Genomic DNA, 27,785 nt, shown 5'->3' with positions numbered 1-27,785 from the left:
TGGGACTGTAAGAGTGAATAACTAGTTATTAACAATTATTTTTATAGAGTCAGGTATTCCAGAGAGACTCAACTCTGAAAAGGATAGGTGAGAAAGGAGAAGAACTGGCAAAGTAAAGTTCTTCACAAGCTATAGTCGACCATCTATAAGAAGATGACATTTTACATAAGGAAGGGAGAGGAAGAAACTAGATTAGGGGAACATTAATGTAAGGTTGGAAGTATTGTATCTCCTAAAGCTAGCTAAAGATGGATAGTTAAATAGTAGCAATGAGATTGAATAATATAGGGTTAGAGGTATAAGGCAAATAATTAAGCGAATTATATTTGGAGATCAGGCAGAAACAAAGGAAAAGAAAAAAGAAAAAAAGAAGACAAAAATATTTTGGCACCTTCAAGACTAAGTACTATATTTTAATGAGAGCTTTTATGAACAAGTCAGCTTCCTCAGACCTCAGCTTGAGAGTTACCCTAAAACGATGGTTCTTAACCTTGGGTCCCCAGATGAACTACAACTCTCAGAAATGTGATTTTAGAATGACTAATACAGTATGAAGAAAAACAGTAAGGGATGTTGTATCATGGTACAGAAAACAGTAGGAGATGACTATACTTTGATCAATGGATTTTCTACAAATGCAATCAAGCTTTTTTTAAAAAAGAAGTATTCAAGTAGGTGGACGAGATAAGGAAAGTGTTTGAGGTAATGGCTGGGGATTCTAACATGATTATGGATAAAGAGAAAGACAAATTAAATCCTATTAAAGCAGATAAAAATAATGTTGAAAGGTCCTTGAGTGCAATAATTAACAAAACTGATTTGAAGGATATTTGGAGAGTGCTGAAAGGACATGAAAGGGGATATACTTCCCCCCTCTCTATATGACAGTTACTCTACAATAGATTGTATATTTATATCCAACAATTTGATTTCGAAAGTAGACAGTTGATTTAATCCATGGAAAAGACCATTCTTTGATAAATATGGACATTGAAATTAGATGTGATTGTAAAGAAGCTAGAAGATGGAGATTAGATACTAATATTCATCAGTAAAATAAAATAGTACATGAAATAGAAAAAGAAATGATGGAAATACAGGATATAAACAACAGGGAAAACTGCAGTCAGAGAAATGTATGGGATACTATGAAAACAATGATGAAGGAGAGCAGTATCAGGGAATCATAATCTTAAAAGAAAACGAGAAAAACACAATAAAAAGATTGTGGATGAACTACAGTTTCTGGGGAGTAAATATATGTTGGATAAAGATAACAAAATTATAGCAGAAGTTGTGGCAATGATACCAGATATAGATTGATCAGAGCTAATGAAGTGGTTGGGCCAAAACCGAAAGGGTGCTCAGCTGCGGATGTGCCTGGAAGTGAAAAGAAAGTCTGATGCTGCAAAGAAAAATACTGCATAGGGACCTGGAATGTAAGATCTATGAACCTTGGTAAGCTGGATGTGCTCAAACAGGAAATGGCAGGAATAAACATTGACATCCTGGGTGTCAGTGAACTAAAATGGATGGGAACGGGCGAATTCAATTCAGATGATTATCATATCTACTATTGTGGCAAGAATCCCATAAAAGAAATGGAGTAGCCCTCATAGTCAACAAAAGAGTGGGAAAAGCTGTATTGGAATACAATCTCAAAAATGATAGAATGATTTCAATATGAATCCAAGGCAGACCTTACAACTTCACAGTAATCCAAGTCTATGCACCAACCACCAATGCTGAAGAGGTTGAAGTTGACCAATTCTATGAAGACTTACAACGCCTTCTAGAACTGACACCAAAGAAAGATGTTCTTCTCATTCTAGGGGATTGGAATGCTAAAGTAGGGAGTCAAGAGATAAAAGGAACAACAGCAAGAATACACAGAGGAATTATACCAGAAAGATTTGGCTTTCCCGGACAACCCAGATAATGTGGTTGCTGACCTTGAGCCAGACATCCTGGAGAGTGAATTCAAGTGGGCCTTAGAAAGCTTGGCTAACAACAAAGCCAGTGGAGGTGATGGTATTTAATTATTTAAAATCTTAAAAGATGATGCTGTTAAGATGCTACATTCAATATGCCAGCAAGTTTGGAAAACTCAACAGTGGCCAGAGGATTGGAAAAGATCACTCTACATCCCAATCTCAAAGAAAGGCAGTGCCAAAGAATGCTCCAACTACCATACAATTGCACTCATTTCACATGCTAGTAAGATTCTGCTCAAAATCCTCCAAGGTAGACTTCAGCAGTATGTGGACCGAGATCTCTCAGAAGTGCAAGCTGGATTTCAAAGGGCCAGAGAAATGAGAGACTAAAATGCTAACATGCACTGGATTATGGAGAAAGCCAGAGAGTTCCAGAAAAACATCTACTTCTGCTTCATTGACTATGCAAAAGCCTTTGGCTGTGTGGACCATAGCAAACTATGGCAAGTTCTTAAAGAAATGGGAATGCCTCACCACCTTATCTATCTCCTGAGAAACCTATACATGGGATAGGAAGCCACAGTTAGAACTGGATATGGAACAACGGATTGGTTCAAAATTGGGAAAGGAGGACGACTAGATTGTATATTGTCCCCCATCTTATTTAATTTATATGCAGACTACATCATGCAAAAGGCTGGACTGGAGGAATCCCAAGCTGGAATCAAGATTGCTGGAAGAAATATCAACAACCTCAGATATGCAGATGATACCACTCTGGTGGCAGAAATTGAGGAAGAATTAAAGAACCTCGTAATGAGGGTGAAAGAGGAGAGTGCAAAAACGGTCTGAAGTTCAACATCAAAAAACAAAACAAAACAAAAAAAACAACCCTAAGATCATGGCCACTGGTACCATCATCTCCTGGCAAACAGGAGGGTAAGATATGGAGGCAGTGACAGATTTTGCTTTCTTGGGCTCCATGATCACTGCAGAAGGTGACAGCAGCCTCAAAATTAAAAGACACCTGCTTCTTGGGAGGAAAATGATGAGAAACATAGACAACATCTTAAAAAGCAGAGACTTCACCTTGCCGATAAAGGTCCACACAGTCAAAGCTATGGTTTTTCTAGTAGCGATGTGTGGAAGTGAGAGCTGGACCATAAAGAAGGCTGACCACCAAAGAATTCATGCTTTTGAATTGTGGTGCTGGAGGAGACTCTTGAGAGTCCCCTGGACTGCAAGGAGAACAAAGCTATCCATTTTGAAGGAAATCAACCCTGAGTGCTCACTGGAAGGATAGATCCTGAAGCTGAGGCTCCAAAACTTTAGCCATCTCATGAGAAGAGAAGACTCCCTGGAAAGGACCCTGATGTTGGGAAAGTATGAAGGCAAGAAGAGAAGGGGACAACAGAGGATGAGATTGATGGACAGTGTCATTGAAGCTACCAACATGAATTTGACACAACTCTGGGAGGCAGTGGAAGACAGGAGCGCCTGGCGTGCTGTGGTCAATGGGGTCACGAAGAGCCAGACATGACTTAATGACTAAACAAGAGCAACAAAAGGATTGCAGATAAAATGGCATAAATAGAAAGGTTACTTACCTGTAACGATGGTTCTTCAAGTGGTCATTCTGTGAATTCACACAAAGGGTTAATACCAGCGCCAGCGTTGGGCCTCTCGGAACGTTTTCTAGCTGCAAGAGAAAAGTAACAATGTTTAGGACTACCCCTACTGCGCACGCCCAGCCTAACCGTCCCTCAGTTCCATTTGTCCGCCATAGGCCCTCGAGTCAGAGAGACGCCAGTGACAGACAGACAGAGGGGAGGCCGGGCGGGATTGTGTGAATTCACAGAATGACCACTTGAAGAACCATCGTTACAGGTAAGTAACCTTTCTTTCTTCATCGTGGTCTTCTGTGAATGCACACAAAGGGTGATTAGCACGCTTACTAACCGGATGGTGGGCTGTCACTGAAGAGCCGATGCTAGCACTGCCCTCCCGAATTTGGTCTCCTCTTTTGCCCTCACGTCCAATCTGTAGTGGGTTATGAAGGTAGAGGCATTAGACCACGTAGCGGACCGGCAGATGTCGGGCAGGTCGACGCCACGAAGTAAGGCAGTGGAGGAGGCAACAGCCCGGGTGGAATGGGCTTTAAGTCCCTGTGGAGGATCTCTGTGGTTGAGCTCGTAGGCAAGGGCGATGGTAGACACGAGCCACCGAGAGAGCGTGGACGGCGAGGCCGGGCAACCCCTCTTAGGGCCAAAGTGGCAAAGGAAGAGTCTGTTGGCCAGGCGAAAGTCTTTGGTCCTGGATACGTAAAAAGCTAAGGACCGTCGAACATCGAGCATGTGGAGCATGCGTTCAACATCAGTCGTCGGAGACGGAAACAAAGTTGGCAGAATAAGTGGCTGGTTGACGTGGAAGTCGGAGACCACCTTAGGAAGAAAAGAGACGTCCAGGTAAAGCATAACCTTGTCCTTAAAGAACTGAAGAAAAGGTTGGTCATGGCGGAGAGCTGCCAACTCGCTAGCTCGACGAGCAGAGGTGATAGCCACTAGGAATAGCGTTTTTAAAGAGAGCATTTTGAGGTCACAGGTAGCCATAGGTTCAAATGGGGGTCTGGATAGGGCATGCAGAACCAAATGGAGGGACCACTGAGGGAGTGGAGGACGAACGGGAGGTCGGAGGTTAGAGAGACCCCTCAAAAACATCCTGACGGTAGGATGGGAGAAAAAGCGGGATGAGGGAGAAGCTCTGGGCTGAAAGAAGACAACCGCAGCCAGGTACACCTTGATAGTAGAGATAGACAGGTGGAAATCAAACAGGTAACGGAGATACTGCAGAAGTGTGGAAAGAGACACAGGTGAGGAGGTGAGATCCCTCTGCTGGGTAAATTTCAGAAAGCTGTTCCATTTGTAGGCATACAAGCGAGACGTGGAGGGTTTGATGGCATTGGTCAAGACCTCCTGAATTTCTGGACGATCCTCCACGCCGTCAGATGGAGCGTGTCGAGGTCGGGGTGAAGGACTTCGCCTGCTTCCTGGGTCAGTAGGTCTGGCCACATTGGAAGGGTTACTGAGTCCACAGCCATGCTGACTAGAGTGGGAAACCACACTTGGCGAGGCCAAAAGGGTGCGATGAAGATGGCCGGAGTCATCGAGCGTCGGAGTTTGATCAAGGATCTCTGTATTAACGGGATCGGTGGAAATATGTACAAGAGACCCTGGTTCCATGGAATCATGAATGCGTCGCCGAGCGAGTGGTGACCGAGACCTGCCCGGGAGGCATAGCGGGAGCATTTTGCGTTGTGAGGGGATGCGAACACGTCCAGCACTGGGGTCCCCCACTGGTTGCAAAGGTCCTGGAAGACCAGAGGGTTCAACTCCCATTCGTGAGTCTGATAGTGAAGCCTGCTCAGAGTGTCCGCAAGTGTGTTGTCCTCCGTGGCTACATGGATGGCCACCGGGTAGATATGATGACGGTAACACCATTCCCAAAGGAGGATGGAGAGATACAGGAGTGAATGAGAGCGGGTTCCTCCCTGCTTGTTGACATAGTGCATTGTGGTAGTGTTGTCCGTCACTAGCTGAACTCCGCGGCCGCGGAGGAGAGGGAGGAAGGACTTGAAGGCCTTGATAACCGCCAGCAGTTCCAGGTAATTGATGTGGAACATGGCTTCTTGAGGCGTCCAGAGGGCGTGAATGGTGCGGCGCCCGCAGTGCGCCCCCCAGCCGGACGGACTGGCGTCCGTTGTAACTTGAACGGTGAGACGGAGTGGACGAAAGGGCCGGCCAACCGTGAGATGGGGTGTGTACATCCACCACTGGAGTTGTCTGGTGAGCTCCGGGGTGACACGAAGGCGTTTCCTTTGACTGTCGATCATGGGGTCGAAAAGGGTGAGAAACCAAGATTGGAGCGACCGGAGTTTGAGGCGAGCGTGCGCTAGCGCCGGCGTCGTAGAAGACATCAGGCCGAGGAGGTGCTGGGCATGGTGGGCTGTCACCCGAGCACCGGGGAAAAATTTCCTGATGGCTCGTCGAATCTTGTGTATTCTTTCCGGGGGAAGAAAGACTCGACCCTTCACAGCGTCCAAGCAGACCCCTATGTATTGAACTGTCTTGGAGGGAATGAGCCGGGATTTCTGATTGTTGACAGTGAGACCGAGATTGGAAAGAAGATACAGAATGAATCTTGTGTCTTTCAGGGATTGCCTTCTCGAGGTGGAGACTACGAGCCAATCGTCCAGGTAAGGGTAAACGTGAATGCCCCTGAGACGAAGGTAAGCCGCCACCGGAGCCATAACCTTGGTGAAGGTCCGGGGAGCTGTGGACAGACCGAATGGCAGGGCCTGGAATTCGTAGACCGTGTCCTGAAAGATGAACCGAAGGAACCTGCGGTGGTCGGGGTGAATAGTGACGTGAAAGTATGCGTCCTTTAGATCTATAAGGACGAACCAGTTGCTCTTTTTCAGCAAGTGCATGATGGACTCTAAGGTAAGCATCCGAAACCGTCTGGGTCGCAGGTAAGTATTGAGGAGTCTTAGATCGAGGATGGGTCTTATGCCTCCTCCGCTTTTTGAGACGGCGAAGTAGCGGGAGTAAAACCCGCATTGTACGTCGTGAGGTGGTACTGTAGAGATGGCCTCTTTTTCTAAGAGAGATGATATTTCTTCCTCTAGCGAGGAGTCGAAGGGAGAATGAGTAATGAAACCCAGCGGAGGAGATCTTATAAACTCCAGCTGGTAACCGTGCTGAATAATTTTTAGAGCCCAAGTGTCGTTTGTGATGACAGACCAGTTGTGAAGAAACGGTTGAAGACGGGTGGTAGGTGGTGAATGGGTGAAAACGGGGGGCCGAAAGTCAAAGATACTGTTTTTGTTTTCTGCCAGGTGGCTTAAAAGGTTGGCGGCGATGGGGCGGACGAGGGCGGTATCCCTGATAGCCCTGGACAGAAGAAGAGGACTGGCCAGAGCGCTGCTGAGGAAGGTGTTTGTAAGGACGGTATTGTTGGGAAGATTGATACTGTCCATAAGATTTACGCCATTGAGGGCGTCGCTGTCTAGATTGAGTCTGAACAGAATAGGACTTAGCAGTTCTCTTAGCCTTATGAAGGTCCTCCAAATGGGAGTCGGTCTTTTCGTTGAACAGCCCGGTAGCGTCGAAGGCGAGGCTTTCAACTTTTGACTTGACGTCCTCCATTATGTCCGCAGAACGGAGCCAAGCATGGCGCCGGATAGAGATGGCAGACATGAGGACTCTGGCAGAGATTTCTGCTGCATGTCTGATGGAAAGACGTTCATACTTGGATACCGTCTGAGCTTCCTCATATGAGTTAAGAAAAGCTTGCCTGGTGTCTTCAGGTATCATTTTCAACCCAGGCAAAAGTTTGAGCCACAATTGTTTGTGATAAGCTCCCAAAACAGTTTGATAATTTATGACTCGAAGTAGCAAGGTGACAAGGGAGTAGATTTTCCTGCCGATGAGTTCCAGCTTTTTACCCTCCTTGTCGACTGGAGTAACATGAGCTTTGGCCGAAGGCCTTGAACAGCTTGTTTCCACAATGAGTGAGTTTGGAATGGGATGCTTGAGCAGAAAATGAGTATCGGCCCCATGAATCTTGTAGAAGTGTTCTGTGCGACGAGGGACATTAGGTGTAGCCGCAGGCTGAGCCCAGAATTCCTTGATGGCCTCCATAACTACAGGCACAAAGGCTATACTGGGGGGAGCGGTACTGTCCCGTTTTATGTCTCCAAAGAACAAGTCCTCTCCCGGAGGGGAAGGGAGATTCAAGTCCAATTTAAGCGTCTTGGCAAGCCTGGACATCATCTGAGAGTAAGAAGAAAAATCCTCAGATGGAGAAGGAGCGTGAGTATCGCCAGTATCGGAAAGCACCAGATCACCCGGAGGTAAATCATGCGGTGGCAAGGGTGGGGGTTGCTCCTGATCGGAGTCAGAAGACCGCTCCGTGGACACCTCATCTGGATCAGAGGAGAAGACGTCCCTCTTCTTCCTTGGAGGGGGCTTCTCGACGTCGACCTGCGTTGTCGGGGGTCGAACGGGGACCACGGTCGGTGCCGAGGTGGGAGGGGCCGGTTGCGGTGGAGGGGCAACCGGTACCGGAAGAGGGTGGTCTTTGGCTCGAATGGCCCGGCGTCGGCGTCGAGGTCGGGTCGACTCCGAAGAAGAAGAGACATATATGTACCGGATCTTTTTGCGGTACCGGTCTCGAGAGGCGGATGTCGACGACGAAGGAGGAGACCGCGAACGGCCGCGTCGACGTCGATGGTGCTTACGACGCTTAGGGCGGTCGGAATCCGCCGAACGGGAAGAAGAGGACCGACGTCGGTGCTTGGTACGACGTCGATGAGAATGGTGCTTCTTCTTAGAGCGTTTACGCTTAGAGGATTTCGAGTCCGAGCGATCGCTAGAGTCGGACTGAGTGGAAGCTCGATGCCTCTTCTTCGATCGTTTCTGTCGAGGAGACTTCGACCTCGAGCGGCCGGAGGACGGGGACCGACTCGGGGAGTCATGCTTCTCCGTGCGAGAACGTTTGCCTCGAGGAGATTTAGACCTCGAGCGCACAGGTGATCGAGGTATCTTCTCTCGAGGAGATCTCGAGTCCGAGTGTACGGACGAGATCGACACGGGAGGCGACCCCTGGCCCGCAGGAAAAGGGCTATGTGGGGCAGAAGCGAGGCCAGTAGTGACGGCGACTAACTGGCTCGGCGTCGGGGAAGACCTTCCCGAAGGCGGTATCGCTTCAGTACGTCGAGCAGGAGGAGGCGCGGGTGCCTCGGCCGAGGCCCCGAAGCGCCTCGACAACTCCTCAAGAATCGGCGATGGGATGGAACCCGAGCTCGGAGAAAGTGGAATAGATGTCATTTTAAGCTGGGCGGCCGCCTTAGCTTTGGACGATTTCGACGGCTTAGCTTTCGGAGCCGGAGGCTCGGGTGAAGCAGGAGCGGCCGATTTCGACGACGCGGATTTCTTCGACATTTTGGAAACTTTGGAGACGACTGAGTGAACAGGAGCTGCTCGAGAAGTGGAAGCCATTTCCCCCTCCGAGGGCGCCGTGGAAGACAACGTTGACTCCCACAGATGAAGTTTAAGGCGCTGTTGGCGAGCCTTGAGAGCGGCCTTAGTGAAGGCTTTGCAGTGTGGGCAAGCTTTGGGATTGTGCGACTCGCCCAAACAATACAGGCAAGTATCGTGGCCGTCTTGATGGGGGATTTTGCGGTCGCACACCACACACCTGCTGAACGGCCCTGAAGGGGACATAGGGTAGTAAGGAAACCGAAACGACAAGTCCAAGGATAAGGCAGAGCAGTCCAAACACAGTCCGAGTAAGCCAGAAAGTACACCGGGTCGTCAAGTTGAAGGGAAAAAGCGCTAGGGTAGTCCGTGAGCGAAGCAAAGGTCAAAGCCAAAAATCAGATAGATCGCAATAACGCAGCAATAAACGCAGCTAAGACGAGAGGCTCCAAACCGCTAGGCGGAAAAATGGAACTGAGGGACGGTTAGGCTGGGCGTGCGCAGTAGGGGTAGTCCTAAACATTGTTACTTTTCTCTTGCAGCTAGAAAACGTTCCGAGAGGCCCAACGCTGGCGCTGGTATTAACCCTTTGTGTGCATTCACAGAAGACCACGATGAAGAACAGAAATGCTGGTATTTAATTATAATAAAGGGGGAAAAGAAAAACGAAAAAAGAATTGGGTATCAATATTTGAAAAACTATTATGTATTTATGTATAAATATCCAAAGTAATTTGGAAAGACTGAAAGAAGAACATTTAATTTATTGGGGATGGGAGGTAGGTGGTGGGGTTGGGTGGCTGTTGGGGGTGGCTGCGTATCTGCTGCTGATCAGCGGAATTGTGGTGTTTTTCTTGTAATAGGAAGGGGGTGTCGGCAGGGCTGGGGGATGTCGATTGTGTGTGCTTTTTAAAATACCTCCCATGAATCGACAAATAACAAAGCTTCATGGGGGCAACTTTGTTCTTCATGAGTGGTCAACTTTTGACGACTCATGAAGCAGGACGATTCGCCAAAACAATTCTAGTGCATAGTGTATGTAGTATGTTTTTTTCTCTTTAGCAGTGTTTATTAGATGTTTTAATGCTCATTATTTGTTGTAATTTTTTAAAATTTCTTCAATATTTTATTATAATAAAGAATATTTTAAAACAATCATCTTAGTTTAATCTGCTTATCTATGCATGGATGCCCTTGTCACCTTCCAATGACTGTTTAGTGATTCTTAACCACTGTTCAGATCATCAGCAATGCATGCTGGTACTTTTTACATCTCTATTTACATTTAGCTCTGTGCTACAGATCACTTTTGTATAATAGCTGCCTTCTGAGGCTACATTCCAGGCATCTGATAAAGGGGTGTGTGGTCAATAAAAGCTTATGAAAAATAAAATTTGTTCATCTTCAAGATTCCTTGTCATCTTTACATGTTACAGCTACTCTTTGGGAAAATCCTTGGAAAGCATCACTGGGGATCTAGTTGTAACCTGTAAAAAGCACCTCTGTTACTGACTCTTGTAGAAGTGTAAATCTATTTAATACAATGTGAGGTAGACAAAGCTATTTATTGATTGAATTCTGATGCTTAGCATAAATACATTGCGGCTAGAGTAGGCCTATCGAATCAGTGGGACTTTGGTGAGTTAATTCTCGCATAAATCCCTTTTATTCAAAGGGCTTACTCTAGTTGTAAATTACCATGCTAAGTAACAGGATTTCAGTCATTGTTTTTGCGGATAAATATATATATCCCCAGCTGTTTAATAATAAATTTACCAGGGCTTCTTAATCCTCATAAGATAACTCTTTCCTCTACCATCTCTCCCTAATCTTATGTGTTTATATTCCCTTGGCCCAGACAGTGTCTTTTTTAACCAGTTTTTCTTGGCATAGGGAAACTTTCATAGTTTCAATATAAACTGCAGAACTGGGGAAAAAAGGTACTTTGAAGTTTTCGGTTTTGATGGGTTTACTGATATTACATGCCATCTATGGTGAATCTATGAAGAAGTGGCCTCCACAATGTCCTACTAATAACACTTCCGCTTAGTTCCTGCAAACGTAAAGCTGTGGCTTTCTTTATACTGTATAGTCAATACTGTTGTCTTTTACTTTTCCTACTACCTTCAACTTTTTCTAGCATTATTGTTTTTCCAGTGAGTCTTATATTCTCATGATATGTTCAAAGTAACAACAGTCCCAGTTTCATCATAATTTAGCCTTGATTTGATGAATCACTTGTTTCTCTTCCTGTAAGTCCAGGGTATCTGCAAAACTCTCCTCCAGCACCATATTTCTGACAAATTAAATTATTTTCTGTCAGTGTTTTCCACTGATCTAACTTCTATACATAGCAGTTGGGAATACCATTGTATGGACAATCTTGGCCTTTGCCTCCAGTGACTTGTTCTTACACTTGAGGGTCTTTTATCATTCCTTCACAGCTGTCCTTCCAAGCCACAAAATGCTTCTTCAGATTCTTGTCTGTAGCCTCAATCTGGATTAATTACTGAACCAACACATATTTCTTCCCAAAAGTTTCACTCCTCTGGCATGTGAATCTATTCCACCTTTCCATATTATATGTACACCAACAGACTGAACAGATAGGCAGATAAAATACAGCCTTCTGTAACACCTTTGCCTATGGGAAACAATTCTCTTTTTCCATATTCTGTCCAAATGCTACCTTCTTGTCCAGAGTACGGCTGGACAATCAAGTGTTCAAGCATACTTTTAAAACCATCCATTGTTTCTCGTGATCTACACAGTGAAAAGATTTGTGTCAGTCTATAAAGAATAAACTAATATTCTAAAATTCTTTGGTACACTCCAGTAGCCAATGTTTGTTTGTGATATGATCTCTAGTGTCTCCATCTTTTTGGAATCCACCTTCAACATCAGGTATTTCTCACTCCATATCGGGTAAAAGTCTTTGTTGCAACAGCTTGAGCATCCCTTTGCTTCCACAGGAAATTAGTGTAATGGTCTTGCTTCATCTAAATGCATGTTACACTCATCTCATATTTGGACTATACATTAACAAACTATTATTTCTACTAAGAATTAAATCTGGAAATTTTATTTTATTTGCATATTTGTTAATATGAATTATTAGAGCACAAAAATGCAAGTAAAATTCAAGCAGATCTTTTGGTAGGTATTTATTTCCAATTCCTTCAGAGAATAATTTTAAATTTGTTTTGAGGAAATCTGTTACATCTTACAGCTTTCTCAGAAATTGCTTCATTCCATAAAGCTGTACTGTATGTTACATTTCAAGGACAAAATCATTGTTGTTCGTATCGAGTTGTATAAAAAGCAGAAAATGCTTTTTATAGACATGTCATCTTTATCCACAGATTCTGACAAGTAGCAGACAACATAGTTACAATGGACTACTTAGCTCTTTTAAAATCAATAACACATGCCTGAGGACAAGGGAAGACATTCACCACAACGTCATAGCTAATGTTTTAATTTTCTAATCCCTGTCTCAGTTTCAGTGCTCCTGGATCACTGAATGAACTGTAGATTTACAGACACAGGAAACAATAGTTTTACTGTTAAGAATGAAGAGGAAAATTCAAGTTTATGGTACAGACTATTTAGAAATAAAGCAAAGTTATGTGCACAAGGACAGGCATGTTAGGAGCCACCTTGGTACACTACAGTGAGGCACAGAATATAGTTAAAATGATACTTTTTGTTTCTCAAGTCCTCAAAATCTGCTTTAAATATCCAAAAAGTGTTTACTGTAACTTATTAGGCATTTGGCTTTTTCAGCCTACTCCACATTGTCTTTCTAATGTGTGATAATTTTGTTTTTTAAATAAGGGGGCACCCATACTCAGGAAAAGGGATTATTGCTTTTGCTCATACAGTATTTTTAAAAAGCTCTTCGCAGTGAAGTACATAGTTTTGAAAGAGATTATTTGGATCTTAGGAAATTATAGTGCCTGCATCTATTAAATTACTTGCAATTGCAATTCCTGCTTTATTGTTCCTTGTTTATTTTAAAATGTCAAGGACAAAAATTCTTAAAGAATAAAATACAGTAATGCCTTCTGGTCTTTGCTGGGGCCATGACAAACATTTCAGAACAACACTACGAATAAAACAGCCAAATTCTTCCTAAGGAAAGGAGATGAAGAAAAATGTAAATTCAGATGTCCATTTTCAAATCTCAGGCTCAATAGAAATGATAAGAACAAGATCGCAGAATGTGCACCATGTGGATGTATTTCTAGCAGCAGTTCAATGTAAGCAGTTTTGCACAAGGTAACCAGTAGGTGGAGCAGATAACATAATTTATGACTTTGGTAACATTGGCATAGATTCTGCAGCCAGTTTCTTCATAATTACAGGGATCATGAAGAAAGAATTTTCTTCAAACAAAGGAAGGCTTTAGATGTGTTAGGTGTTACTTGACTAGTTATTGAAACCACCGATAAACGAAGAACGTTGATTAAAAGCTCAATATTTCATAAGGATAAAGTTTTAGAGCTTGTCATTTATTTCTCCAGGCATCTTTCTCTAGCAACTTGAGTTTTAATCAAAATACTATTCCAATTCTATTTTTAACTTCTTTCCATACCAAGTTTATACCAGTATTAGGCACCTTGGGAAACTAACCTATAAGGGTATGCAGCAAATGTATAAATTTTAATACATAAGAATGTTAATACATAAGAAAATGAACATCATTTGCATAGTACTGGACTTGCATTAATGATCTGCATTAACTTGACAATGCATGTGGGATACACTGCTATGCTGCAACACTATTTGTGCATTTTGGGAGGGCTGAGACATGAAGTGCCACTTGTCAAATAACATCTCATCGAGCACACCTTATTTCAGGCAGGGACATTATTTTTAAATGCATACTCCAAAAAAGTAAGCCAATTTAATTGTATATTGCATCAAGGTTGTTCAGTACAATTTGTGATCCTGACTGTGAGATTTCCATTTTCCAAATTAACCTGAAACAGTCTCATGTTCTGTCCTAAATGAAGTTAATTTTATAACTTCTGTAGACTGTTTTAAAATCAGTTTTAAAACCATGTGAAATCTCTTCCCAGAGATACTGTTTCTGAGAGTAGATAAATTACTCATTCTTAATAATACCCATATCCTGTCTTTTTCCCCCTATTTCTTGATAAACAAAACTTGATTTCACTAAATTTACAATTAAAATAACTGATTTCTACTAATCGTTTCACTCTTCTATAATTAATTGCCATGCAGCTTCGGTAAACAAATTCTAGCAATGCCTATTCATGACTGACATGACAGAAAAATGCTAATTTGCCTGTTGCAAAATCATCTGACATTCTATGTTTGATCTCTGAGTGAAAGAATGGCATTTATCCAGAAGTGATCACGTGACTAAATAAAATGTGTAATCATCAATAATGAATATGCTTTTAAGTCCGAAATAATTCTGCTTGCCTTCCCTATATAGATGTTCATATAAGTAGATACATATTGCAGGCAAACAAGGACTTATTTGCACTGATGATCATAAGTAGGGATTAAAAGGGGGAAACACCTGTCATACTACACAGCTTTTCAGACTTCAAACAAATATTCTGACAAGAGTAAATAGATCAGTTAGAATCATTCAAAAGTAATGGCTGCAAGAACATAATCAAGATAAATTTGCTGACCCAGGAATATCTTCCTTTAAAGTTTTCAACAGATAACTCACACTAACAAGCTGTTTCAAAACTGAGCAGACAAAGGTAATTCTGATCCAAACATTAGCTCAATTAAAACGGGAAAAATGAACCCTCTCTTTGGCTTAATAACTTGTTAGTTCTTGACAAGTGAGACAACACAACAATCAGCCAGTCAAAATGAGTTTTTAAAGTGAGGTTATGCCCTTCGTGTTGTGTTATCACAGTGGCAGATCAAACTGCTGACTTGGACTCTTTCTGCCAGCCGCGCTGATGCCGCCTCTATGAAGCTGCTGTCACACAGCAGTCATGGTACCTGCTCTCGCCTATAGAAATGCACTAAATTGAACTCGAAGTAGTGTCTTTGTGATATCTTTTCAACAAGTCATGTCCCATTCAGCCTGCTAGTTTATCTCTGTCAAGCTTGGGGCCCCAGTGGTTTGCATGAGCTGTCAGGGACAGGTACACCAACCTGCTCAGTGCTAAGGAGGTAATGCATCTTTCGGGCTAGGTAATCCTTTTTCTTTTCTTCCCTTTCAAGAGCTTTTTTCGCCTCTTCTTTCTCCTTCATCTCTGCAAACTCGTCCAGTTCTTTCCTGCATCAAAACAATTCAACTGATTACAGGATCGGGAGGGAAAATATGCCTTAAAACAGTCTCATAGCCTATTTTTCTTTGAGAGGATATGCTGGCACTGTCCACTGTTTACTGAAATCAACAACACCAGGATCTGCTTAGCACATTTAGCAATGCAGGGCTCGTACTGTTAGAACAAAGGCATTAAATCCACATTCTGCCCATGTGCTACAACTGATCTTTTTGCAGCATTTACCTACAAGCAAGTTTTAACTGAATAAGTGGGAGTTTGAGGCTTCATAGTGAAGTGGGTTTGTATGTGGAGAAATGAATTAACACACATCCTTGTCTCTAGCTTGTGCTCAGTTCCGAAGCCAAATCAGCAATGTTCTAATTTCTGAGCATTATTTAAGAACAGAGAGCTGCAAAGATACATTTTGAGTATATGAATATATGCATGATGTGGTAAAGATTTGCAGCCACCCTATAATAACTACTTAAGTGTATATCACCACCCACAAGTACAGCATAATTGCCATGCTGGGATAAGTCAACAGTCTTTCTAATTTCAGCATTTTTTTCATGGGAGGGCCCAGCAAGCAAGGAAAGCTGTAAGCAAGGAAATACTCATCATTACTTCTTCTGAAATATTTTCCTGTTTTCTAAGATACAACCCTACAACGCGTACAGAAATAGTGGGATTGCTTTTGGAGAAAGGACTGCACCAATAACCAAATACTATATGTTTATTGAGAGGGTACCATAACTAAGTGATAAGTGTCAAGTAACAGAATTAGGAAATATTTGTCCTAGAAGTCTGGGGAAACTGCTATGCATCAGAGTAGATAAGACTGGGTTAGATAAAAGAATGATCTGATTCAGTATAGGACTATGATTGAACACATATTTCACGGAGAGTAAAATTTAAACAGTTAGGCAAGAGAAACCCTCCAGAAATGTTCTGTCCTGTGGAATTGCTCCTGTTTTCTATTTAATTATTGTATTAAACCTTACTGCAAATAATTGAAGACTTATAAAAACATTTCTGAAATTAAATACAATTACATAACATTAATAGTAACAACATATTACAGTATGCCCTTCCCCCCATCTATTCCACAGTAGAAGTTAGCCTGATTAACATTTGTTGTTATTGGTATTAAGAAACAGCTAATTCAAATTAACCTTGCATGTGAAAGACATAAATTTTGTTCAGTGATGTATGTAGATTTAATAAATGTTAATTAGGTAAGTTCTGACCTTTTTCTGGGCACCTTACATAAAATATAGCATTGAAAATATTTCTGTTCCTGTAGGGTAAATATTTATATTACTTCAACATACAGTATTCCAAATCAATTAAACATCCGCAGATGCAATCCACACCCCACTGAAGTTAACTCCCATCAATTCTAACATTACTGGCTCATATCTAGTATAATGCTTAATAGCAGTGATCCAAGAACACAAAGGAAGCAAGAAAAAAAAAAGAAATGCATTTATGTATGTACTTGGAAGAGCACCAACTTCCCCTAATCTACATTCCTCTGTATGATACTGCACACAGTCCAGACAGCATCATGGTTCTCAGGAGTGACCTTTCAGAGAGTCAAGGAGCTAGAGCTGGAACAGGGATCCCGAAAAGCCTCCGTGCACATGTGGAACACCATGCACAGCCTTTTGGATCTTACCATTCTATTCAACAGGAGGTTATTAATGTAACTTAAAATCACATTGGTCACAATCCTGTTGCATAAAATTATGCAGGTGCAACCCAGATCAGGTGCCAGAAATATTTAATTTAAAGTAATGAAATTGGAAGGACAGATCCTGAAGCTGAGGCTCCAATACTTTGGCCATCTCATGAGAAGAGAGGACTCCCTGGAAAAGACCTTAATGTTGGGAAAGTGTGAAGGCAAGAGGAGAAGGGGACGACAGAGGATGAGATAGTTGGACAGTGTTACCGAAGCAACCAACATGAATCTGACACAACTCCGGGAGGCAGTGGAAGATAGGAGGGCCTGGCGTGCTCTGGTTCATGGGGTCACGAAGAGTCGGACACGACTAAACGACTAAACGAACGAACGAATGAAATTCTTCTCCTCATTTTCATGCATCCCAATAGCTGCTGCTGCAGATTGGGACTGCTGCTAGTGACCCAAGGGTGATTTTTGACTGTTAAAGGCTTCCTTTTATTTTTATCCCAAGGCTCTCTAGGACAAAAGGGATCCGCAGAACTTGAAAGAGGAGTAGGAAGTCTTCTTTTAAATTAAACATTTTTACTGCCCAATCCATATTACACCAGCATAAAAATGCCCGTTGTTTGCCCATGAACACTGAAAAGTCAATTTATTCATTTTCATTTCATTGTATTTACTGTGTTATATTTATATGCCGAATTTCGTCCAGAACTATGGCTCAGACAACACTGAAGCAGAAGCGAATAATATGGTGAGAGGCTTGTGGAATAAGGTAAGAAGGATGAATCCAAAACATGCTGTAAAGTCACCTCGATTTGCCAAAGTACCAAGCTTGTGGGAAGTGGCTCCCACTGCATCACAGAGCTATTCAGACAGCCATTAGAACTATTTGTCTTTCCAAAGAGTGAGTTGAAGTCTACCTATGGGATACTGTGGTTCAAATGTGTAATGTGGGAATGATAGTTTCTCTCTCTCTCTCTCTCTCTCTCTCTCTCTCTCTCTCTCTCTCTCTCTCTCTCTCTCTCTCTCTCTATATATATATATATATATATATATATATATATATAAACTGTGTTTTAAAAAATCCACGTTATTTTTGCTTTTTTGCTTTTCACAAATATTAATCCAATCCATAGCACAGAGTCAGATGAGTTATTGTTGTTGTTGTTTAGTTGTTCAGTAGGACTCTTTGTGACCTCACGGACCAGAGCACGCCAGGCCCTCCTGTCTTCCACTGCCTCCCAGAGTTGGATCAAATTCATGTTGGTAGCTTCGGTGACACTGTCCAGCCATCTCGTCCTCTCTTGTCCCCTTCTCCTCTTGCCTTCACACTTTCCCAACATCAGGGTCCTTTCCAGGGAGTCTTCTCTTCTCATGAGATGGCTAAAGTATTGGAGCCTCAGCTTCAGGATCTGTCCTTCCTGTGAGCACTCAGGGTTGATTTCATTCAGAATGGATAGGTTTGTTCTCCTTGCAGTTCAGGGGACTCTCAAGAGTTGCCGCCAGCACCACAATTCAAAAGCATCAATTCTTTGGTGGTCAGCCTTCTTTATGGTCCAGCTCTCAATTCCATACATTGCTACTGGAAAAAACATAACTTTGAGTATGTGGACCTTTATCGGCAAGGTGAAGTCTCTGCTTTTTAAGATGCTGTCTAGGTTTGTCATCACTTTCCTCCCAAAAAACAGGCGTCTTTTAATTATGTGGCTGCTTTCACCATCTGCAGTGATCATGGAGCCCAGAAAAGTAAAATCTGTCACTCCATCCCTATCTTCCCCTTCTATTTGCCAGGAGGTGATGGGACCAGTGGCCATGATCTTAGTTTTTTTGATGTTAAGCTTCAGACCAGTTTTTGCACTCTCCTCTTTCATCCTCATTATGGGTTCTTTAATTCCTCCTCACTTTCTGCCACCAGAGTGGTATCATCTGCATATCTGAGGTTGATATTTCCTCCATCAATCTTGATTCCGTTTTGGGATTCATCCGGTCCTGCCTTCTGCATGATGCATTCTGCATATAAGTTAAATAAGCAGGGAGACAATATATAGCCTTGTCATCCTCCCTTCCCAATTTTGAACCAATCCGTTGTTCCATATCCAGTTCTAACTGTGGCTTCCTGTCCCACATATAGATTTCTCAGTAGATAGATAAGGTGGTCAGGCACTCTCATTTCTTTAAGGACTTGCTATAGTTTGCTGTGATCCACACAGTCAAAGGCTTTTGCATAGTCAATGAAGCAGAAGTATTGTACTGTAGATGTTTTTCTGGAACTCTCTGGCTTTCTCCATAATCCAGCGCAATTTGGTCTCGAGTTCCTCTGCCCCTTCGAAATCCGGCTTCTACTTCTGGGAGTTCTCGGTCCACATAATGCTGAAGTCTGCCTTGGAGGATTTTGAGCATAACCTTGCTAGCGTGTGAAATGAGTGAAATGTTTAGTAAATCACACATGTTCTTATTTCAAATGCACAAGTCAAACGTAGAATGAAACTGAAATAAATTAAGGAGAGGCGAGGATATATTGTTCTTTTTCAATTCCTGGATATATTTTTTTGTTGCCGTTTACTGTTAAAGGTTTCTAATACAATATTTCATACAAGGTTACTTATGAAACATTCTGACGTTTAAAAATCACCATGCTATGCTTTTGCAGCAGAGTAATTTTTCCCCAACATAAGATTAAATTGCAAACTAAATGAATTACTTAGAGTGGCATGGCCCCCATTTTGCCATACTTCTCTTGAAAATTGCTTATTAATATGAAAAAAGAAGTTGGAAAATAGCCTGTTTTACTTTATGCATAGTGTTTGGAGTCCTCCGAGCTTGTGGATCTGGACTTGCTGTGCTTTTTAGATTGTGTTGGCAAGCGGGTAAACTGACCTGTCTGACCTGCATCGCAAGGCTATTATTAATCGCTAAGTAACCTGGTAAAGCCAAACAAATTTGTTTCCACTGAAAGGATCTCTATCTGTGTCTGAGAATTTGTGCCGTACCAAACCAACCTCATTAACTGTGTCCACTCCTGACAAAGAACTAGGAGTTGGAGGGACTGGTGACCTTTCTTTGTCCTTAAGGTGTAGATATCAGAGTCATGAACGTGAGCAAAAAAGCATGTTCACAACAGTATTATTAAACATAAATAAACATACATTCTCAGATTTTTTTAAACAATTACACTTGTCAACATTGGTGCACATGTCTTCTATTTAGTAATTACTCTTTTTCATTGCCAATTTCTCTGGTCAGCCTCAGTGTCATAGAAAAAAGCTGACAAATTATGAATATATGTGTGCATATTTTTCGTTTTTTTTTACACCGTATCCTCAGCAATGGTAAAATCTTGCATCCTTCAAAAAATGAGAAAGTATTGACCAAGACAGAAGAAAAATATGTATTTCAATTTTAACATGAATTTAATTATAAGAACCAAAAAATCTTCAATCATCTAACTAATTTGATTATAATATGTATATTTTAGAATGAATGATTCATAATTTGGAAAAATTAAATCTCATTTATGATGTTTGTTGAAATATGGTAAATGGTAATTTACACTTTTCTATAATTTTATTGCTTCAGAACAATTGCTATGTGTCTTGAAAATATTATTCCTATTTTTCAGTATCTGGTTCTAGTCTATTAATTCTTTCTCTTTATGTGGATTCCAAATATTTGCTATCTGTGCCTCACAGTTACCATGAAAACCACAGACTGAAGGAGAGAAAGTACATATTTTTAGAAATAAATAAATGTGCAAACCAACAACCTGAATTTTTTGTATTGTAATACAGTACTTTTGTACTAGGACTACTGAAACCTCATCTTGGAAATGCCTTGACAATATATTGTTGATGGACACCCAAAAAGATAAAATGCACCTCTCTTAAATAGTATTTCAGTTCTACAAGGACAATTTACTGAATTATAATTTGAATCATTAGTGCCAGATTTAGCAGTATTAAAATTACAAATGAAAACTATTATTGTTGCTATGTGCTGCCAAGTCCAAATTAGTCACACTTTATTTTATGGCTGAAACCCTGTTGCTTTGTGGAAGGCAAGGAATATAATATTCAGTCACTTTTAGCTAGCAAATAATGAAGCCTAACAAGGATTCTTGAGCACTTACCAAGCCAGGAGTAGTACATGTATCCAATAATTCTAGTAGCTACTCAATTGCCTGCTAGAAATGACTAGATTTTACACTGTTTGCTTTCCACATGCATAACAAAGCAGAAGAATGTCAGCTTGGATGTGTAAGGCTGCAATCCCATTGCAGGCCATCCCATTGGTCATAGACCAGAGGCAGAGGAATTGTTTTGAGGGTACAGACTTGATTATGGATACTTCTTTCCAATTCCTTTACAACAGTAGTTCTCAACCTTGGGTCCCCAGATGTTCTTCAACTAAAACTCCCAGAAGCCTTCACCACTAGCTGTGCTGGCCAGGATTTCTGGGAGTAATAGTCCAAGAATATCTGGGATCTAAGTTTGGGAACCATTACTTTGGAAGATACTATGGCCCTTCCCTTAGAATCCTATGGGTCCAGAAATGCCATGGATCAAGTGGTGGGCTTAAGAGAGGTATTGATTCCCTAAGATCTAAAGACCGCCTGGTTCCCACACACATCTGTGACATGTCGGGGTGCTTGCATATATACAATCTCCCTCCCAATCATTGCAAGGAAAGTGACAATATCAAAGGAAATAAAATGAACATAACCATGCCTCCTACATTTCTTTCTGTCTTGGCAGTATAAGTCCATCAGGATTGTAGTTATGGTACTTCCATATGAATTTCCACCTGCAGTAATTTGACTATTCTGTAAATGCACTACAGATTTGATCCAAATATTAGTCCCATTAAATTCAATGGCTCTACTCCACTTCCACAGTAATTCTAGCTACCATATAATTATGGCTGGTGACAGGTTTACATGTTATCACCTCCAAAAAAAAATGAATGGTACAGAGTACATTTACTTCTCCTTGGGGACAAATGTTTTATTACAGCTATTACTCACTGACACCGAGGTTCAAACCCTCAGTTCTGCTCCTTTATAAAGCCTGAAGATTCTGCTTGTGCTTTTTACCCATGTAAACAATACTGAGTTGGAAAACTGTTGTTTTCTCCTCCCTGCTAGAAAGGTTCAGGTTTTGGTGGAACTAACAAACAATCTGCTCCTGAACAGTGTTTTCAAGGGCAAACACTGAGCAGCACATCAACACCTTATGGGGGAAATGTATGAGTAACACCTTGTAGCATGCAAGATCTGTCTATTTCAGAGAAAGAGTTAAATGTCAACTCCTTTTCAGTGGCGTCTTAGAGATCCACCTAACACTGTCTGAGAAACATTAGTTTGCTTCTTGTAGTGAATCCAGTTAATTCAGAATACAATTGTCGACTATTTCCTATGTTTAGTTATACAGGGCTGAAATCCTGTTGTGCAGCTCCATGTGTACAGTGGGAATAACATCAATATCATTAGCAAATCAATGTTGATTAAAGGCTTCCTTTGGCACTGCTGGGGTACATGAAACTATGTCATATTGTGTATGACTTGTGTGCACCCCCAGAACACCAAAAGAAGCCTTTCATTAGCAGTGATTTCCTGCTGCTAGCATTTCCATTGCACACAGAGATCTGTGAAGCAGGCTTTCAGCCAGTGGCTTTTCTATTTTTTTCTCATTCCAAAGGTAGTTTTTCTTCCTTTCTTATACGCACATGGTGTTCTACCATGTCAAAAAGCAAAGAAATTCCTAAAGGGGGGGGGGGTTAAAGCAAAGCATGATTGTTGAAGCTACCTTGTTTCCCTGAAAATAAGACAGGGTCTTATATTACTTTTTGCTCCAAAAATGCATTCAGGCTTATTTTTTCTTTCTTTCTTTCTTTCTTTCTTTCTTTCTTTCTTTCTTTCTTTCTTTCTTTCTTTCTTTCTTTCTTTCTTTCTTTCTTTCTTTCTTTCTTTCTACCTACCTACCTACCTACCTACCTACCTACCTACCTACCTACCTACCTACCTACCTACCTACCTACCTACCTACCTACCTAATATGCCGCCCACTCTACCCAAAGGTCTCTGGGTGGCTTACAACAATTAAAATTCAACTAAAATGCAATAAAAGATAAACATGGACATACTATGCAAATATTTGTACCTTAATTTCTACGCTATGTAACCTTAGTTTTAATTCCAAGTAAACACAAAAAGTCTGCTTAAAAATAACATTCCCAAATTACTTAGGATTACAGTCATGACATTTTCTTCCACCAAATGCTGATCAAATGGATTCACAATTAAAAATTCTGTAGCTGTGGACAGGACTGTGCAGCAAATCTGTTGATTGTAGATGCTACCAATATCTGTTTTCACTGGAGCTTTTCCACACCTCTAGTGTTTCTATATAGGAGGTGGGGATATGCTATAGTATTTATTGAGGTGGACACTGATTTATAAGAAGGGTGCATCAGTCCAGCCATGGCTTCAATGAGAGCGTGAAGTTGATCTTGTTGAGGTTGGAGGTAAAAAAGATTCTACATAATTGGTTACTCCTTTTGTTAGCAGAGCACAATGAAGAAAAACAAAGAAATGTGGAGATATCAGCCCAGCCTCACCATCTTCTCCATTAGCTGCATACAAATTTCTATAGTAAAAGTTATTCTATCAGCATCTTCAAATAGAAAAAGCAACTTTACTTAGTTATCATCTGCAGTTACAGTCAGATGGGGAAAAAAAGGTAAAATGAAGTCTCAAGATTTTAAATCAAAGAATTTTACCACGTGCAGATTGTTAAATGGCAGATAACAACAGAATGGGCCACAGCAATAATAAATGGGTCTCTCCTTGAGGGAAGATTTCCATCTGCCCTCAAGGAGACACTCATTAGGCCCATAAGAAAGAAACTTAATATGGCGGCGGACGAAATTCGCAATTATAGGCCCGTCGCCAATGTTTCTTTCATGAGCAAAGTGGTCAAGAGGATGGTGGCTGATCAGCTTCAGGCTCACTTGAATAAAACAGATGCCCTGGATCCGTTTCAGTCAGGCTTCAGGCTGTGCCACAGCACAGAGATGGCATTGGTCGCCCTGTATGATGACCTGTTGAGGGAGGCTGACAGGGGTAAAATGTCTCTGTTGGTCCTCCTCGACATCTCGGCGGCCTTTGATACTGTTAACCATGGTATCCTCCTGGGGAGGCTCTCCAAGTTGGGAACTGGTGGCTCGCCACTCGCCTGGCTCCGTTCCTTCTTGGGGGACCGTCCCCAGAGAGTACAGCTTGGGGAGAGTGTTTCGGCCCTGTGGAGTCTCAATTGTGGGGTTCCACAGAGGTTGATTATCTCCCCAATTCTGTTTAACATCTATATGAGGCTGCTGGGAGGGGTCATCAGGGGGTGTGGGGCTTCGTGTCATCAATATGCCAATGACACCCAGCTCTACATCTCCTTTTCACCAACTGCAGGTGATGCCGTCCTGCCCCTACAGTGCTGCCTGGGGGCCATACTGAAATAGATGCAGGAAAACGGGCTGAGGCTGAATCAGGACAAGATGGAGGTTCTGAGGGTGGGTGGCCCCGTGGTTGGTGGCTTGGGTGACTCTCTCACATTTGGGGGGGTGACCCTGGCCGCGAAGAGTGGGGTCTGCAGCCTGGGCATACATCTGGACCCGACACTCACCATGGAAACGCAGGTGGCATCGGTAGTCCGCACCGCCTTTTTCCACCTCTGGCGGATCGCTACGGGGGCACTCACTACCTTGGTGCATGCGCTCGTAATCTCAGGATTAGACCACTATAACGCGCTTTACGTGGGGCTGCCTTTGAGGCTGATGTGGAAACAGGTGGTGCAGAATGCGGCGGCCAGACTCCTCACTGGAGTGAGAAAATATCAACGTATTTCTCCAACTCTGGCTGCATTGCATTGGCTGCCCATTTGTTTCCACGTCGACTTCAAAGTCTTAATGCTTACTTACAAGGCCCTAAACGGGTTTAGGACCTTGATATTTGGCGGAACGCCTGCTCCCACCAAGGTCTACCTGGATCACCCTTGCGAGTCAGGAGGTGAGGCTGAGGAGCCTGACGCTGAGAGAGGCCCAGAAGGAAAAGACACGAAACTGGGTTTTCTTGGCGGTGGCTCCTCGCCTCTGGAACAACCTACCTTCAGAGATTCGTGTGGCCCCTACGCTGGGAATCTTTAAAACCCAATTAAAAACATGGTTGTACATCCAGGCCTTCCCTCCAGTCAATACTTGATTTCTATTCCTTCTTATTTTATTCTCACTCTATTTTATTGTAACTGTATCAAATGATTATGTAATGTTCTTGTGTTTTAGTTTTATCCTATACTTGAAGCCGCCTAGAGTGGTCGAGTAGACCAGATAGGTGGGGTATAAATCAAATAAATAAATAAAATAAATAAGATATTCAAATTAGACTGAGAAAGGGAAAAGGTGCTGGAGAGCATATTGTAAATATACAAAAGAAAATCAGATAGTGCTTGATAGACTACAGTAAAACTTTATAACTGTGTGGATCCTGAACACACTTTGATTGTTCTAAACAAAATGGATGTGCCATAACATCTAATTGTCCTGATGCTTATCCTATACTCTAGGCTAGTGCAAAAACAGAATACTGTATACAGAATTTGCACTCCATAAATGTGTCAGACTAAGGTGCATTTTATCTCCCTGTCCATTCAATCTATACACAGAGTACAGCATACAAAGAGCTGGAACATAGGAAGACCTAACATGAGGTGGCCTGACTCAGTAAAAGAAGCCATGATCTTTAGTTTGTAAGACTTGAGCAAGGCTGTTAATGACAATATCTTCTGGAGGTCATTAATTCACAGGGTCGCCATTAGCAGCAAGGGAGTTGACAGCAAATTGCAACAACAAATAGCAGTTTCCAATTTAATGCTTTCTCACTGACCTTAACTTGGTGTTTAGTTTTGTTAGTGATAGACAAACAGCACACTTTGCCAAGCCACAAACAGCTGAATGGAGGGAAGAATAACATCTCAATCAGCCAAGTTGTAGCATTGCTGCCAACAGCAAATTAGATATGAGGGCAGACCTAAACTTGTGTACCACGCTGTTGATATCATAATGTAGCCAAATAGGAAATGGATCTGAAGGGTCTATAATGTGAGCAAATAGATTTAGAAAGTGAAGACAGAAATTTTCCCATTTTTCATCTATAACACATCAAGAAAGAAAAGACATAATTTACTGTCATCCCATTAAAGACATCTTACTTTAGTGATCATATGATTGTGGATAGTATCTAATCTTGGGACTTCTGCTGGCAGAACAGCAGAATCCAGAGGAAATGGGATGGGCAATTCTCCTTTACATGCATTCCCAAAACAGACTCTTGAGGGCTGGGAAACCCTCCACAGTCAGTTTTAAGAGATGGAGAGGGAAAGAGATAGAATAGACATTATCTTACCACTATACTGCCAGTGTGATAATGGATTTAGGTCCTTCAGTTATGACAGTGAGATTATGACTAAAAATGCAAATGAAAAAGGCATCCTTTTTTTAATGATTGCAGCTGCTACCATTTTAGAAGAGGTACTACATCCAGCACCATGCTGAAGTAGGATCACTTCTTCAAAGATTGCAGTTTTCAACTTCATTTTAAAAACAATTGTTACTTAGTTTAAAAACGATTGCCCAATAATTGTGGTGCCCTAGGATGCCTGGATTGCTTTTAGTTTTTAATCTAACAAACTCATTTATTATAGAGTACATCATACAAACATATGTTTTTTTCTGTCCTCAACAGACCTTCCACTAAGCCTGGTTTAAAAATTAGATGGAGGGGAATCATTTACTATTTGGATGGGATTTTGTAGGACAGTGCTTTCAGCCAGAAATGAAACAAGAGAGCCCATTTTTAAGTCAAGCTTCCTTCTGTAATTTCATTTAGGAACCTGTTTCCCAATTACACCTATATACAGTGGTGCCTCGCTTAACGGGCGTCCCGTTTAACGATGAAATCACATAGCGACGAAGATTTTGCGATTGCTTTTGTGATAGCATTGCGATGTTTTAAATAGGGAAAAATCGCTTTGCGATGATCGGGTACCCTGTTTCACTTACCGATCATCGCAAAGCGATGATTTTTAACAGCTGATCGGCAGTTCCAAAATGGCCGCCGGGTAAAAAAATGGCCGCCCGCTGTTTTCTGGGACAGATTCCTTGCTTACCGGGCAGCGAAAATGGCTGCCGTATGGAGGATTTTCATTTAAAGGTGAGTCTGAAGCCCATAGGAATGCATTGAAGGGGATTCAATGCATTCCTATGGGCTTTTTGAAATCGCATAGCAACGATATCGCTTTGCAGCGATTTTTGCTGCACCGATTATCGTTGCTATGCAAGGCACCACTGTACTAATGTTGTTATATTTCCCCTTTACTGTACTCTGATAAAGCCAATGTGAGGTAGTGGTTGGTCTAAGACTCAGAAGACCTATATTCAACTCCTCATTCAGCTATGAAACGAGATGATCTTGGGCCTGTCTTGATCTCTTAGTGAAGCCACCTCACAAAGCTGTGAGATTAAGTGGGGACGAGTATACCACCATGAGTTTACTGGAGCAAAAGTGGGATATAAATTATAAGGAATTATAAAACATCTGAGAGTATATACATACAATTTCCTTATTTGTGGAGATCAATGCCAAAAAATCCTGCAAATCATTTCCTCATCTGCTCACAGAAACTAATTCAATTCAAATAAATCATTTATTATGTGATTACAGACCCAAGTTAAACAATGCAACAATAAGAACAAAATAAAGAGAATTATTAAAACATTCCCATATTTAGAAAAAGTAGACAGTTGCATTAAAAGGCCT

General features: G+C 41.9%; 1 protein-coding gene across 4 annotated transcripts in view; it reads right to left on the bottom strand.

Moving 5' to 3' along the window:
- Nucleotides 1–27,785, bottom strand: part of SPATA17 (spermatogenesis associated 17) — a 131,299-nt gene that overhangs the window by 59,708 nt on the left and 43,806 nt on the right. For all 4 annotated transcript variants that reach the window (XM_020805403.3, XM_020805404.3, XM_072990383.2 and 1 more), the window contains one exon: nucleotides 15,125–15,248. In XM_020805403.3, coding sequence (XP_020661062.2) covers nucleotides 15,125–15,248 — 124 coding nt within the window. The remainder of the gene's footprint in view (nucleotides 1–15,124; nucleotides 15,249–27,785) is intronic.

This window comes from Pogona vitticeps, chromosome 1 (assembly GCF_051106095.1).
Source record: "Pogona vitticeps strain Pit_001003342236 chromosome 1, PviZW2.1, whole genome shotgun sequence".
NCBI lineage: Eukaryota > Metazoa > Chordata > Lepidosauria > Squamata > Agamidae > Pogona > Pogona vitticeps.
This window is presented reverse-complemented; position numbering and strand designations above follow the sequence as displayed.